Source organism: Trachymyrmex cornetzi, unplaced genomic scaffold, assembly GCF_001594075.2.
Source record: "Trachymyrmex cornetzi isolate Tcor2-1 unplaced genomic scaffold, Tcor1.1 scaffold302, whole genome shotgun sequence".
Lineage (NCBI taxonomy): Eukaryota > Metazoa > Arthropoda > Insecta > Hymenoptera > Formicidae > Trachymyrmex > Trachymyrmex cornetzi.
In genome coordinates, this window is record NW_017297714.1 from 72187 (window position 1) to 89424 (window position 17238).

At 35.9% G+C, this 17238-nt stretch overlaps 1 protein-coding gene across 1 annotated transcript in view; it reads right to left on the reverse strand.

Annotated features, from left to right (window-relative positions):
• Window positions 1-1722: 1722 nt before the first annotated feature.
• The window catches only part of LOC108762499 (1-phosphatidylinositol 4,5-bisphosphate phosphodiesterase epsilon-1), a 34326-nt gene continuing 18810 nt past the window's right edge, over window positions 1723-17238 (reverse strand). The window contains exons 6-16 of the mRNA XM_018509527.1: window positions 12896-13353; window positions 12054-12357; window positions 11720-11925; window positions 10699-11000; window positions 10073-10299; window positions 9484-9711; window positions 7515-7739; window positions 7119-7422; window positions 6458-6806; window positions 5914-6237; window positions 1723-5636 (exon numbers count right to left, since the gene is read on the reverse strand). Of these exons, the coding sequence (XP_018365029.1) occupies window positions 4124-5636; window positions 5914-6237; window positions 6458-6806; window positions 7119-7422; window positions 7515-7739; window positions 9484-9711; window positions 10073-10299; window positions 10699-11000; window positions 11720-11925; window positions 12054-12357; window positions 12896-13353 (4440 nt within the window). The 3' untranslated portion in view covers window positions 1723-4123. The remainder of the gene's footprint in view (window positions 5637-5913; window positions 6238-6457; window positions 6807-7118; window positions 7423-7514; window positions 7740-9483; window positions 9712-10072; window positions 10300-10698; window positions 11001-11719; window positions 11926-12053; window positions 12358-12895; window positions 13354-17238) is intronic.

Genomic DNA, 17238 nt, shown 5'->3' on the forward strand with positions numbered 1-17238 from the left:
GATTTTTTAGAGTAGAATTTTTTTCTTTATAATTTTATATATTGACGCTGACATTGAAGTATGATAATCATTTGAAATCTAGCATCAAGCATTAAGTGTAATTGTACTTAAGACTATAAGTAAAAGTTTATCCTGAATTTTGACGTGAATTATAAATCGTTTAAAGTGTGCTTCAGCATCTATTCATTCGGCCTTTTGCTTTATCCCCTTGAGGATAATTCTTCCATTCGATTTCTGTCGTTCTGTCCATCTTTCATTCTTTGTCTTCTTCCTTTCTCCTATTTTCCTCGTGCGATCCGCACTTTCGATCGACGAAGAAAACAAGGAGCCTTAATACTGGTACCGTTTATATTTAGGATCGGCTCCTGGGAGCTCCTTCGGTAGTTTCCTTAATCAGAGTGGTCCCAAAAATATTAAGAAGTAATCGTTTCGTGTGTGCGCACCGCTCTTGATACAATCATCTTTTAAATACGCTCACCGAGTTCTTTAATGTCAGTCTCGAAAAACGAGATAAAAGATTGAAAATATCGTCGAACGCGGATCGTTGAACATGTTGTATAGTGAAATAATATTGCATTTTATATATTATAAGGAAAAGTAAAACGTTTTATTTATTATCTCGATAAATAAATTCTATTCAATACTGCATAATAAATAATAACTAAATGATAACAGATAATAAATATTTTGTGCGTGTCGATGGTAGCTATTAAAGGAGTGAGTAAATTAAATAAAAAAAGTAGAGATAATCTAATTTTACGTATAATTCATATAACATAATTCTCATAATTCATAACAGAACATCGAAGTGCATTTTGTCGAATTTTGTATTAAACTGAAATCAAAGTTACAAGTGAATTAAGTAATTGTAATTGGTTTTATTGAGGAAAATATAAAATTTTAAATTGTGATTTTACAATGGACAATGTTGTCTGCCAACAGCTTGCACGCACTTTGTTGTGACATTCGGCGGCGGCACAGCGACGAATGGTTACAACGATTGCAATCGAGATGCAACGCTTGATAGATACGATCCTTTTACAATCGATGATCTTGATACGGGGGTTTAGTCGGAGGTCCAAGGAGCGTCGAATATTAATTATAGTAATTAATTAATGTTATTAGTAGCCATTGTTCATTGCTGCTATATACATAATGTTCCTTGAGGATGCTACGTATTAGGTAAATACTGTTGCGGTATATCGGGATGTACTTTGATTTCGCAGTATTTAGTCACACGTAATGATGAAAGTATATGTATGTTACGCTTGCCAAATTATTGCGCGATTTTATGATTTATTAGACTTCTAATGTTAACATTTGAGAAATTTTAATGCATCGTAGCTATTCGCGTGTATGAGGTGATCAGAAAACGAAAAAGCTAAAAAGAGGGAAAGAGATAGAGATGAGTATAATCGATTATTCAAATAATTAATCGATTATTTTTTTGTCTTGAGGGCAGGAGTGATGAACAAGATTATCTGCAGCTCGATTTGCACTATAATCGAAAAGCGCAATCAATTTATAATCACATCTACTTAATATCGGTTTTTAAAAACAAATAGTCGGTTATTCTCATCATCCAAGAGAGAAATATTTTACATTTTTGCAAAATATATTGTAACTTCTTATCTTTCCGGAAGAAGAAAAGGAAAAATTATAACGGAAAATATGTCAAATACTTTCATAAATACAAAAACATTGCAAGTAATGAAAAATACATTTTGGAAAATGGGACATATGATCACCTGACTACTCGCAATATTGTCAAATGTGTTGGTAGTAGTGATAGTAAATTACATACTGGTCAGCATGTTTCTGAAAGTATTTTATAACGATTGCAGTAACTAACGGTATTATAAACTGTATTATAAATACAGTTTGTTTTTATTTATTTTTCTTATTTGTCTTCAATAATTTGATCTACAAACATCGGACTAATCAGATTGTTATCTTTCTTTCTACACTTAGCAAATAAAACAACTGTTTTTGGATCGCACTGATCTATTCTCTTCTATCAAATGATATTTCTTTTATCTATCAAATAATGTTCTTTTTATTTTATTTGTTTTACTTACAATCAGAGATATGTGTACAAATGAAATTGCCCGATGTGTTTATTTCTCGTTTCTTCTGTTTATCTTTTTCGCGCATTTGGTCTCTTATGTGGATATGTGATATGATTACGTATTTTCGGAAAAATATGAAGAGTAAGGAAGGAAGTGGTATCCAAAAATATACAGAGTCCCCAGTGACGTCGCGAAGCATCTCGGAGAAAGATATGACTAGTGTATATATTTCTATATTTTTCTCATAGTATTAAAAAATCCTGGTGTTTTCGTGTCGTACAGCTCTACAGATTCGCCTAAAAAGTTAGTCTGCGAAGCCGTCTCGAAAAAATATAAAATATTTGGGACGATTTGGACGTGGAAGACGGGGCAAGGCTATCTCGCGACCTCACTGGTTTGTGACGTCAGATTCCATATTGTTTCTCATTAGTTAATTAATTAACGTTATTAGCGAAATTATTTTCCATAAAATTAGGCTACCGGCTTCGAGAGTGCGACGAAGATCGTCGACGCGCGAATGCCTTGTCACGTGAAAAAATAATCGAATAGAGCAATAGCACATTCGGACTCTAGCGGTTTTCCATTTCATCGACACTCCTTGGTCTCGTATTTACAGTCTACGTATACATACGCTCGCTAAAACAGTCAGGAGAGAGGGACGGTAATCGAGAATGCAACACCGATCTACCCTCTAGCGTTAACAATATATGTATAGTAAATACGTTCTTTAAGTAGCAACTCCCAATATACATTATGATATTCTTATCGGATTCTATACTCAAATTCCTTATCACATGGTTGACTAGATGCAGAAAGAAATTATTAACATTAATAGAACGAACAAATAAAGTGCGATAACAGCGATATATAACTTTATTACAGAGCTTTTACGCGATAGCGTAACTCTCGTATCAATAGAAAACCTCAGGTACGTCGTAAATGATAAAAATGATGCTTATGACGAGAAGTCACATGAAGCTACGTAATTTCTTTGGAGATGCGACATATCGATTAGACGAAGGCGAATCCGATATATTTCAAACGAAAACACGTTCGAACAGGGAAGCACTTCCAAACATCTAAACATTACGAATATGTCACGGATCTAGAAATCACTTAAAATCGTCGTTTGGCAAAATGTTTAGAGATCGCCCGGTGCGATCTCTCTCCTTCTTTCGTTGTACAAAAATAATAAAATCAGGCGCGATGCGTAATATTTAACTTTTTTTTCGACGCGCCAGCGCGTCTCTATAGAACGCGGAAGCTGCAGCATCAATCCGCGTCTGATACAAATTTACTGCTACGTAACAAAATCCAATATGATGCTTGGCTCTCATGCGAATTTAAGGGATTTAAGAATCGTCGCTTTGCCACTTAATGATTGTACTACGTCGTAAGTTTAGATATATGCTATATCTTTTTTAAAATTCTTGAAAAATCTTTGAAAATGGCGGCGTAATAATCTCCATATCGGTATCGTTCGATTCTCTTTGAAAAGTTCGATTTGCCGAAGTTATTTTCTGCAGTGATGGCGATTTCATCATTCAATATTTCGTTCAAATATCGTAGAGATAATCGAATTTAACAATGTCGCGTTGTTTTCCAGACATTAAAATTTCCCAAAAAGTTATTCTGCTCTTTCTCGAAGAAATGATGTTTTTTTCTTTTCCTATTGGAGAAATTTTTTTTGCATAATATTATCACATAATTAGTGATGAAAACACGTTGTCTGATATTTCTTTATATATCGCGATAGATATTAACTATTCTGATCGTACCATTTGTTCTACCATTCGGCTTAACGACTTACAGATTCTAACTTGTTTGATCGTCCATGTGACGCTTGTATTCCATAAATTCTTGACAAAGTAAAATCTTTCAGCTCTCTAAAGCTCTTCTTTTAGTTTGAGATCGCACCTCGACAGGATCGTCGGCATGAAAAACGTTTCGCAAGACCAGAACTAGTTTCTGATCATAGTAATTGGACTACGAGCTTACGGGTGACTTCTCCGAGCGGCGAAGATCGATGATATCGACGACGCCCTTGACTGCCACTATGACTTCCAGCTCATCAATTTTCTGAACGAGACCTTCTTCAGTTGAAAAGCAACATTCAGTATGTCAGATTCACGCGTATCTTCTCCATCAGAATGAACTTCTCGTCTACGTCCCGACATCATTAGCCGATGTCTCAGGCCTCTAGAAGTGGGGTCCGACAGTGCTTCCGAAACAGGCACCTTTTCTTTGCTGGATCCTGGCAGGGACACCGATCTGCCTACGGAAAATCCCTTACTGAGTCTATCGAGGGTCGCTGGCAACAAGTTCCGTCTTGGAATGGCTTGTTCTCTTTCTCTGAGGATAAACCTGCCGAGAGTTTTCCAAAAGGCTTGAGTGGTATAAACATTTTCATCGTCACTCAATACTCTTAACTGACGATTTCCACTTCCGACAGCGCCCGCACCACCCCATTCCAGCTCCTCGACCAGGGCAAACTTGGTTGGGTTCTCCATTCTTCTGGCCTTTATCAGAGCTTGCGCTAACACGTCCTGAGCTGAGCTGCTTATCGGCACACGTAGAATCGCATAAGGGATCTCCGGCGAGACGTTATAAATGCAGACTAGAAAGGTGTCTGCCTCGTCCCATATGTGAGTGGATTGGTCCCTCGTATTGGAATCGTTGAGCTTCGAGTGGCCGGCCGTGCTCCTGATAGAGGCTAGCCACGCTCTACTGCTTGGATCATCGCCTACTCGCTTCAACAGGAAGCGACCTTGCCCTTTCCATAGGGCCTGTGCTTGAAGGGGATGTTCTGTAGGGTCCAACACACGTTGAGTCGGTAGCTCTTCCTTGTCTCTTTTTTCCCATCCGCGGGACACTTCCTCTACCAAAATGTACTCATCTACATGATCCGGCGATATTCCGGCCTTCTGCAACGCTTGCAGCATCACCTCTTGCGTAGTGCTCTCCTGGGTCACTTTCAGAATGGTGTACGGCTCGTCTGGTATTACGTGATAAACCATCAGGAAGAACATTCGTCTCTTCAAGGTGACACCACCCAGAGATCCGGGATCGACGGTGCTCAGTTTCTCAGGTTCTTTGCTCGACGAGAGACGCTTAGATGACTCTTTATGATCGCGGCAGCAGGTGTTATAGTCCAAACTCTCCTCCTCCAAGCGGGAATAGATAAAAAGCGTAGAAAGAGCTAATGGCTTGTTTTTACAAGATCGTAATCGTACGTGTCGATAGCCAGGTCGTAGACATTTAAGCGGTATTACGCGTTGCGCGATCACGTGATGAGAACTTGCTTCGATAACACCGAAACGTAGGAAGGCGAGATCTTTGAACATCACTTGGAAGCAGAATTTTTCATTCCAAATAGGATTCAACGCATTGTTATGGATCACCTTTGTTTTGTGTTTCGCACAATCGATCGGTATACCGACCAATTCGACCTCAACATATGTGCTGGTGACGAAGTTTGTAACCGAAACGTATTGTCCTGAGACTATTGATAGACTTAAATGCGCAGAATGCAGCCCGTCGAATTCTTTGTCCCAAGGGTTGAATCGTCTGTAAAAACATTTATAATTGTTCAAGAAAATTTTTTTAAAATAATTTGTATCAGCGTTCAGAAATAATTCTTTATTTAATTATTTTTTTTTAACATACAAAAACGTTTTATTATAGCAAAGATAAATTTTTTAAATGTGATCAGAAATAATTATTTGACACCTACTGCTTATGATTTATTATTAATCGATCTCTTAAAGATTGTATGCTGCATTCATAATTATTATTGCTGTATGACTAGAAAATTTGTAAGAAATATAACGGAGTATGAATTCACCTGTACATCATATGTCCTTTATCCCACATCACTGAAGGTTTTCTAACATATCCGCATTGACCGCTTTGCTCAAACATGGCTGAGTTCAGATTTAATCCCGCGTCATCAGTTTGATAATTCAACGCAACCATTTGGATTCCAAAAGCCCAAAATATTACAGGGTTGAAATTTGTGGAATCAATACGCATTCCTGCGGGATACGTTCGAATGAGTTGAGTTTCAGCATGAGCGACTACGCCTAACGGTTGTTTCCTACAGATTTTCTTCGCCGAGCTTTCGTTCAGAGATGAACATTGGAAACAGGCCGGCATTCCACGAGTGGATCTGATAACACAAGAACAGAAACATACATACCACTATGTTTTTTTATTTACAAAATCAGTATTTGTCGATTAATGCCGATATGATAATGCCGAAAGATTTTAAAAAAGAAAATACAAAACGACGCAAGAAAATAAGAATAAATTTAAAAAATATAATAAGACAAATATGTGTGATAAGTATAGGAATGAATAGAGAAAATATTTTACAATAAAAAACTGACCTGAAGATATTATCGATGTTGCTACCACCGCTCGCGATCGAGGCGGACGTCGAAAGCGATTGTGGCGATCCTGATGAGGAAGCTATACTGCTGGGTCCTATACCGGCGATGCTATGCCTCTGAACTGGTCCTGTGTGCGATTGATGACGTACTTTTCCTGGTCCAACTGGCATGGTATTTAGTCCGCGAAATTTAATCGCCTGCAGATAAATTACCAAGTCCGACAATTCCTTGGCTATCTGGCTACTTTGCTTTTGCGTCTTGTCGTCCACCCCTGGATCCGATTTTAAACGACCGTGTGGAACTTGGCCGCCACCCAGATATCTCTCGTAGCTCGAAATCGAATTATCTGTAAATTGCACATCAAGTGATACGGTTCAGTGAATTTTTAATTGATTGCAATTACTATATTTCTCGAAAGCAAGAGAGAGAGAAGGTTGGATTTATATTAAACTCAGAGATAAAAGCGATAATTAAATAGGATACAGTGCCAATGTAGCCACTGCAACATATTTAGATTAAATTTTAACTTAGGAAGGCTCTTAAGAACAGAAATTTATAATGAATTCCAATATCCTTTTTTTGAGAAAATATACATATATCTGATTGATATTATATAATAGATTAAATTTTCCAAGTATTAATAATGTATTATTTTTACCATCGATGTTGTCATCCTCATCGTCATCTTCTTCGTCGTCTTCATCCTCGCTAAAGTATTCCACGACTGATGTGCTGCTTACATCAGTCCGCATTTGCTTCATGGAAGATGCGCGATCTGTCATAAGCATTTTCCCTCGATGACTAAGGGGTGTGTGTGACAAGGGGCCGGCAGGATCAATCACCAGCTTCTTATTTTTTATCAAAATTCGGTAACGAAGTTGCGAAGGCGAAGGCAGTTGAGGATCATCACTGAAGTCGGACTCGAAGAGAAATTTCGTCACCAATTTCTCGCCAAAAACGGACTGAAATAATATTATATTTTTTATCATAATTTGACTCAGGCGCGATGATAATCACTAAGAAAATATAATTTGTTAGATAATCAATCAAGTACCTGAAATATTTGAGCCATACGAGCTTGCTGACTTGGCGAACAGTGATTCTCGATGGAAAGGATTATGGGATAAGGGGAAATGACAAAGGCGCTTCGATCTATCGCTTCCACAACGGAGCGAAATGGTATTTTCGTAGTGAAAGTGTGACCATGATAAATCAATGGTGATCCATCGTCACCATCCCAACAATCGAGCTCTACACAGCGACATCCGGTTAAAAGCACCTGCACAAATTTTTGTTGTTATCAAACAATACGTTTTATACGCGCTAATTACTACTTTGTTCGAATGGAAATTTGCATAACTTATTTCATACGAATCAAAGGAATGCATGTTTTTAACCGACGTAATATTTTTTCATAATTCTTGGATATATATACTCTCTGAAACTTAGAAGAGATCTCATTTTTAGAGATTGAAAACTGAATCATTCTTTTGCAAGACTGAAATTCCACTTCAAAGAATTTACAAAATATATAAATAATTTTTTACCTATTTATATATTTTATATTTTACTGAATAATGATTATTAAATATTAGGTGTTAAACTTAATTCCTATCGCTCGCTACTAGAGGGTGCTGGCTCCAACGCTGGTGAGTTTCGACGATGAAGTCATATGTCTTTTGTAGTTTAGACATCGCTGAAAGTGATTCAATCCTCACAGATTAGATTTCTCGACGCCAAAGAGATTTTCCAATTGATTGAAAATGAATCGCGATAAGCTATTTTTTCGACGTGTGCTTCTTCACTACTTCGACCTCAAGAAAACCGCAGCTGAAGCGCATCGCTTATTATCCGAAGTGTATGGTGATGAAACTCCATCGGAAAGAACATGTAGAGTTTGGTTTAAACGCTTCCGAAACGGTGATTTTGATGTGAGAGACAAAGAACGTCCAAGACAGCCGAAAAAATTTGAAGATGAGCTGCAAGAATTGCTTGATGAGAATCCAGCTCAAACGTTTTTAGAGTTATCGAAACAGTTAAATGTTACTCCAAAGGCCGTCTCAAAACGCTTGCATGCCATGGGAAAGATCCATAAGGAAGGGAGATGGCTACCACATGAGTTGTCAGAAAGTGTCATTTCGAATCGTTTGACTATTGCGACTTCTTTGCTTGCCAGGTAAAGAAAAAAGAGTTTTTTGTGGCGCATCGTGACTGATGATGAAAAATGGATTTATTTTGATAATTCCAAGCGGAAAAAATCATGGGTGGACCTCAGCCAACCATCCGCTTCAACGCCGAAGAGGAATATTCACGGGCATAAGACCTTACTGTGCGTTTGGTGAGACAGAGGACCAGGAAGGTGTGCTGTATTATGAACTCTTGGGTCCAAACGAAACCGTTATAGCTGATCGCTACAAACAGCAATTATACCGATTGAGTGACGAATTGATGCAAAAAAGATCATCCGTAGCCAACAATTGATGCAAAGTCATTTTGTTGCATGATAACGCTCGACCGCATGTCGCGAAAAGAGTGAAGCAGACACTTCGAGAGCTTGAATGGGAAGTTCTGCCGCACCCAGCGTACTCTCCAGACTTGGCACCGTCGGATTACCATCTCTTTCGATCGATGCAACACGCACTTACGGACACGCACTTCTTCAGTTACAACGAAGTCCAAAAATGGGTGGATGAATGGATCGCCTCGAAAGACACCGCGTTCTACCGTCGTGGGATTGCCCTATTGCCTGAGAGATGGGAAAAAGTAGTAGAAAATGGAGGAAATTACTTTGATTAAGATATTCATTCATCTTCCCTTCGAAACAAATCGATTTTTGAGACGAAAAAACGATAGGAATTAAGTTTAACACCTAATAATAATAATTATTAAATAATCATGATTATTAAGTAATAATTTGAAATTCGTTATAATGAAAGGAAATTAATATTCTATAGTAAAAATAATTCATATTTTAGTTCTATGAAGTTTATTACGCGAGTCTATTTTTGAAAGTCACACCGTACCTGCGAATATAACTGTACGGAGGACTCTCCTTTGAGTTGATGTCCGGTTAAATACGTGTTGTGGGAACTTGCAATGTAATATTGCGACAGAGGCTGCTGCATTTCGGTTTCGGACGGTGTTGCATACTCGTTCGGGAAGGCATAATTGTCCTTGTCCATCATATACCGTGCAAAACCCTCGAAAGACAAACACCATTGTGTGCGAAGTGCCGGATCTGGTTCGTGCCTCTGAAATGAGAATAAACGAGCTCATTTGATTGTGTTACGTCACGTTTGTGTGAGCGCGCGCGTGTAACGATGTCATGACAGTCGCACGAGCACGGGAAAAAGTTAAGTCTTCCATTTCCAGGTAAGGAAAATTAAAATCACAATTTCGCCATAATAGAATGAAACGAAGGATCGTTTATTGTCTTCAATAAAAGCAGTTTATTCGCAAAATTGACGTAAACGCTTTAATGGTGGTTTGGCGTATAAAATATTACAGGATATTTTTTCTGTAGGTATATCCGAAACAAAATTGTCAGAGAAAAATGAGGCCGTCCAGTAAATATTCTTTCATGAGGGAATTTCTGATCCCATAAGCATTTACCTTGATCAGCGCCTTGATTTCGTCGTCACTCAACTTTTCCTGCTGCCGAGATTCCAGAAATTTCGTAAATGTTGCTAGAGTAATTACTTGGGATTTCGACGTATCCACGCCCGAGCAATTATTGATTATACTAGCCGCCGCAACAGCATCAAAGATCTGCTTTTTTTGTAGGTTGCTGCCCGTCTTGTATTCGTGACAATCAATAGAGTTGTTTCTCGTCAATAAACCTGGTACAGTAAAACGTTGATTTCTCATTTTAAATAGTATTTAAAAAACTAGTCACTCAAACGTTTATTTTTTATTATAAATAAATATTTAAAAAAGTAACTATTCATAGATTGAAACCGATGTAATTATGGTAACCATTTTAGATAAAAGTGGATATTTTTGATAAATATCGATAAACATACATATGTTATGCTAATTGGATTGGTTATAATAAAACTTAGTAATGTGAATCTAATTTATTCCATGCAAATTATTATTTAGCGAGTTAACTCGTATATTTATATTCAAGTATTATTGCATTTCCATTATCACGATTAAATATAAGAATTGTTTTGTGCGTCATATTCTACTCTTTCTTTTAAATTTGCACATAAAATTTAATGATTATATCGGCTTACCGATTCTTTGTGGAGTGGCATCACTGGTCTGTCTGAGCACCACCGGGCGAATGTTAAAGTCCCTTAATGATCCATCACTCTGGCTACGACATGTTATTGCTAATTGGCCGAACAAATCACGCAAATCTTTTCTGGCTCGTAAGCTGAATGATCGGAAAAGCGCGACGAACTCCACAAAGTTCAATTGTGTCTCGTACATGATCGAGGTAGTGCGTGCTCCTTTCATGTGCCAAGGACCCTCAAAGCCCCCTGATATACCACCAGATCCGTTCTTGTCCTTTTCTCTGGCGACACATAATAAACTACGCACAAAATACGCACGCGTTATTGCGACGTATACAAGAAAACTTGTCGATTGTAATATAAATAATTCAGAAGTTTTTCTTATAAAATTTTATAAAATTTTTAAAATTTTCTTTATTTCTACATTTTTCTTATTTTAGGAACATACTTTTTCTACATCTTAAAAATATGTTCCTAAAATATTCTAATTATTTACATTTAAAACTGATAAAATTATTTGGCTTGAAAGTCAAGAAGTTCAAACGAAAAAACTGTTTATTATATTTAAAAGGAGCAAAACTGAAAAAAAAAAAAGAATTTAAAAATAAAAACATTTTATAACTTTTTTTAAAATTGTCCGAAACGTATTGTCACGAAAGATTCTTTTCTCATCACGTTACTCATATAATTCTTTCTTTTTTAGATATTATTATCTTTATATTAATAAAAAAAATTCTGAAATATTGTTAATACATGATAAACATAAGATGCTTCAGCTTCAAAGATTTGTTGCTTAAAAAAAAGAAAATAGCAAAAGTTGTTCATTTTTATCACTTTAGATGAGAAAACTTTTTTAAATTCATAATTCAGATTTATGTTCAAATATAAGATTCGACACGGAGTTGTAAGATTTTCTATTCCGATCTATATAATTCCCGACCTATATAAATCTTTTGCTCGAAATCGATAGATAAAGAGAATTTGATGCGATAAATCAAATGTGTGAGAGGATGATGACCTTTGAAAAGCGGAGTAAGGCAAGTTGGAAGTAATACGGTCGGCGGAACCGGGTGGACTACGTGGTGGGATTCGGTCTCGGCTTGCTCTCGGTGATGCTGGCAGGATCCTCGTTAAAGACTCTCTGCTTCCAGCGATATGACGAAGAGGTGTAGCGCACAGACCTCCATCCGAGGTCGAGGAATCGTACTGTTTTATACTCAGATCCTACGTTAAATCAAAACTATTTAACTCTATGAAGACATTTATTTATAAAATGAAATATGGCATTTGGAGTGATCTGTAATCTAATTTATATTTATTGTAAAAGATGCAAGATAAACCTGTGTGCAAACCTTAGTTAAAGCATGGATGTTGCCGATTGATTTTGTCTTTTTGCCTTTAACATTTCGTCTGCGTAGAGTACTGCTGCTCGTTGGAGACAACGTGCCAACACTTTCTGTCATAGACCAGTCGCGACCGCCGAAAATGCGAATAGCGTCGGCTGTCGTCGGCTGCTCTAAGCCTTCTATCGGCTGTTCCAAGTAGGAAAAGTATAACTGAAGATATTTTTCTTTTAACCAGCGTGATCTACGATCTGTTAACTGTTGTTGTCGTTTGAGGCCTCGCAATATCCAGCATAATCCCATGTACCATATTCTGAAAGCAACATGCAAATTACATAATTTATGTAGCTCGACAATACGTAATTTAACAATAAATCATAAATTATTAGAGGGAATTGTTAGACCTGTTCAAAATACGTACGAAATGTTTGTTATTAATGCACCACTGATCAATAATTATATCGAATATTATGAACGTATCATTAATATACTATTAATGAACTCAATCTTCTAGTGGAAAGATAAATTAACGGCATAGTAATTAATTTACTTCGTAATTTTTTACGAACAAGTTTGTAGCATAAATAACACATAAAGTTAAATTGAAAAAAATATTTATGAAATAATCTCAAACGTATAAATCGAAGAAAATATTTCTGAAAAAGGACATGAAATTAAGCATCTTTAATTTCGTTAATAAAAAATGGATATATTTTTATTTTTTAAATTAAATTATATGAAATATAATTTATAGTAAATTTCGAATCTTCTTTTCTTCCTCCGCATTATTGGTGAGAAATATTCAAAAATTAATCGATGCGCGCAAAACTAGAGAAATAATTCATACGTACTTGCTAAGAGCGGGAGGGCAAAGTAGGAAGATCAGTCGATTGTCCGGAAGATTGGAGCCATACATAAGGCCGATGCAGCAGTCGGAGCCAGGTAGGCCGTATCTCTTGCAGATGCTCCTGAGATCAGCCTCTCGATCGCGATCGCAACAGCCGATCATTATCTCTTTCACCGATCCCAAATCGAGATATCCCTCCTCCAAAGTGACAGAAGCGCAGTCAGCCTGCTGCTGCGTGTACCTGCCGACTAGGCCCGCTGGTATCGCATCCTCCGGGTTTGTGGTTAGCGAAACCTCTGTGGGAGCGGCACTTCCAACTTGAGCCGTTTTTAAAGGACTCCAGGGTGGCTTTTCCCACACGAAAGTACCACAAGCGCGATCGACGCGTGCGAACACCAATGCTGTTCTCGAAGTACCACCCTCGCAATCCCAATGCACCAAAGTCGTGCCATGATGTAACACCTGAGATATGTAGTTTTAAGGAATATAGAAAACCGCATATATTTCTTAGATCGATGAAAAAGGTTCTTCAATTTTCCATCAGTTTATATTAACCCTAGAGCGCTATTGACATTGAGTGATACAATGCTGTAAATTTTACGTAAAAAATAGACTATTCTTAATTAATGTATTAACACAAGATTTTGATACATTTTAAAATATTTTTCCTAACGAAATATTTATAATTTAAAACTTTATAAACACAAATAATCTAATAAAACAAGTAACCAACCTCTCGAGAATATCAAAAAACAAAAACAAATAAGGGCTAATGAGAGTTTTCTGCGCGGTTGTTAATGCGAAATTAAAAATCGTTTATTGTCGAAAAACTATAGTATAATTAGTTACGCATAATAGTTACAAATAATCTAATTATTAACTTAAAAAAAGAAAGAAAGAATAAGCATACTATATTAAATTCAATCTTAAAATATTATGGAATATATGTAGTCTAATGTTTTCTCATAACACTTATCAATAAAATACAAAATATATGACATAAACCTGTTTAAAAATTGAAATTGTTTATCGCTCTTTGTTATAATATTGATTACCAGGAGATTGAAATTGATATATAACAGACTGAATTTTTAAAAGCTTGTTCGCGCTTTGGTGGATGGTACTAGAATGGTGCTCAATTTGGCTTCAGCTTTTAACAGATAGATTGGGACCCCTGCTGATCGCTGAAGCATAGCTTAGCGCTCACTTGCATGTATATGTACATACAATAGTGATTTAGGGTTATGTAAAATTAAAACCGAAGTTCTTTAAAAAGGGAATTGAAAAATTTCAAATTTTAGGTGAAAAAAAAAGACAAATTGAAGGCTAGAAATTTTTCTTTAATTTCACCGAAATTTTGTTTTTAATTTTATAAATACTTGATAATAACTTGATCTTTTGTGTACACATGTTTAATAATATTTGGTCACTGCATAATATTTGACATATCATTTTGACTGTTATTAATTTTTTAATTATCTTTCTCGACCATTGTATTATCGTTATTAATAAGGATTATTAGTAAATTCACTATGTTAAATTTCTATAAAAAATTTCTGAAGTAGAAACTTTCACCTTTCCATAAGAGTTTCCGAAGAAAACATTTGATTTAATATTTAGTATTTATAATTGACATTTTGTATATTATGACTGTAGTATATACACTCATCAACTAAGTGGTTGCAACGCTTTTTTCGATGGATTTCGGAATGCAGCCTGCTCATCGAGCGATTGATTCTTGTAACGTTAACCATTTAAGTTCAACCGTTCTATAAACAAGGCTGAGTTACGAAACCCGTTGAAAAATGTGTTGCAACCTTTTAGCTGATGAATGTATATGTATGTAAAAGCTTTTGTGTTTCTGTATATTTTGTCGCCAATTGACAGAAATAATACAACGTAAATGCAAAAATATAAAACGAAATGTAAATACGTAACGAATGGTCTATATTTGATTTTACTCGAAACGTTGTTCTGTCAGTATTTAGATTTAGATGCAGTAATAATCTGGGTTGCCGTTTTACTGGATTACTGTGATAATGTCATTGTTTAAAAAGAAAACAGAGTAAGCACTTGCTGTTAATATAAATATATTAGTTCAGTGTGCACGCGTAAGACATTCACTACTCGCTACTACGAGGTCCTCGCAATGCGTCACACGAAGTATTCCGTGCTTCTACAAAGTATTAGACGGCGTGAGTGCATTTATAACACTGATGGGGCTCGTAATGCATTTATAACGGCATTTACGCGGTCGTTTCTAAGCGCGGTGTATAGGTGGACATTTATTGCACATGCGCTCGCGTATGCGCGAATTCGTGCATTTGGCTAGAGTTATTTATCGATAACGTAGGCAGTTACTCAAATTCAAAATTTTCCATTACGTAATGTACAGTCTAAAGGTGAATAAGGAAAAAAATATATATCAAGTATTGAAATATCGGCGCGTTTAATTTTTTAAATATGTAGACTATATTTTTGTGCAATTTTTTATCGCATTGTCGCGAATAGAGAATAGAAATAGAAGTTAATTATATGCAAATGTCGAAACAGAGACATAATTTCAATTCACTTTTAATTAGTTACAATTATTTGCTGGTATCAGTATTGAGCAAACGTGAAGAGCAGGAATTTAATTAATTAATTTAATTAATTTACGAAATGTTAGCGTTCCCATCCATTTTTATTTTCGTAGCCACATTCAAATTATCTTTGAAACTTCTCACGTTTACATGTCCGACATGCTTTTCCATTAAAAAATACCACCCGTATTTTAACATCACAGAGCTGCAGTTTTTACGATGGTTTGTCAGAAAAGTGCTAATTTCACTACACTTTCAAGCTTAATTTCTATCGTTTAATTTTTACGATTTTTTAAATTAATGAGATTACTCTTTAAATATAAAGGATACCTCAAAAGTATTCGGTTATTTTCACAGAGAAATTTAAAGTCAAATTTTTGTTGACAAAAAAAATGAAGATATTTTGAATTTATAAAATATTATTTTTTAATTAACATTAATTTATATTATCTAGTTTAATAGAAGAATACAAAATTTAAATTAATAATAGAAGAAATAATTAGAAAAGAAGTATGTTTAATATATCAAATTGTAAAAAATTTCAAAGATCGAATTTTTGTTAAATAAAGATAATCATCGATTTAATTAAAAAATGGGCGAAAGTTCTTGGATTACTAGCAATGTTAATATTATCACGCTTGTATTATTGATAATAGTAATATGCGATACACACACACACACACACACACACACACGTAAATATTTGACATGTTCGCATTCTCTGAACATTTATTGGTACCAAACCTATTATATGAGAAACTGTTATTCGCAGGAGCATTGAACTGGAAGAAGTTGTATAGCTTTTCCCGAAATTTTTCCGAAATACCCATTTTTCACTTGATATACAGTCAATAGATTCGCATGTTATGTAGTAGAACGTTCTGTAGTAGCAGAAATTCATGATATATCGATTATGGAATTTTATGATGGAAGGATAATGAATTTTATTCGTTATGAACCATTTCTCCCACAAATATGTCGTGTCCTATTTTTTTCCCTTGCTACTCAATTAACGCTGACAATTGGTGGCTCAATTCAAAAGGATGATCTGGTTTTACGTGCTGAGTTACGTTTTTTCCGTCAGTCTCCTTGGTTCTTTCGTCGCAGAGAGAGAGAAAGACAGAGACAGACAGATAGAGAAAGAGGGGGGAGAGAGGGAGGTGTGTGTGTGTGCGCGCGCGCGCGCGCGTGTGTGTATGTAAGAGAGAGCTTTCTTTCCTTCCCCTCCTAATCTTTTCGCATATTTCTCTGTTTCCTCTCTAATTTCCGCAAAGCTTACCGGAGATGTGGAAGTAAGGCTAGTTTCCTTTGAAATCTTTTTGATGTGTAGCAAGCTACGTGTTGACGGTATCTTTTATTTCAGGCGCAACGCTATGAGGGAAACGTCGTAAATAAAAATATTCAATTTAAAAGTTATATAAATGTGAAATTTTTCTATCTTTTTATATCTTAATAAATATCCAAATTTGCGAAAATAGCAAACGCGTGAGAGGCGAATATCTTTCCTATACTTCTTTTATGATTTCTGTAGTTTCAACAAGAAATTACAAATCTAAAGATCTCTATTCTCTTTCTTTGACTAAGATATCTAATAAAAAATGTGAAGGTATTCACTTAAATGTCAAAGTAGCTGTGGAATTCCTTAGCAAAATAGAAATTTCTTGCTAGTGTTTGTTTGAACATTACGGTACTAGGAACACACACAGAGAGAGAGAGAGAGAGAGAGAGAGAGAGAGAGAGAGAGGGGGGGGGGGGGGGGGGGGGA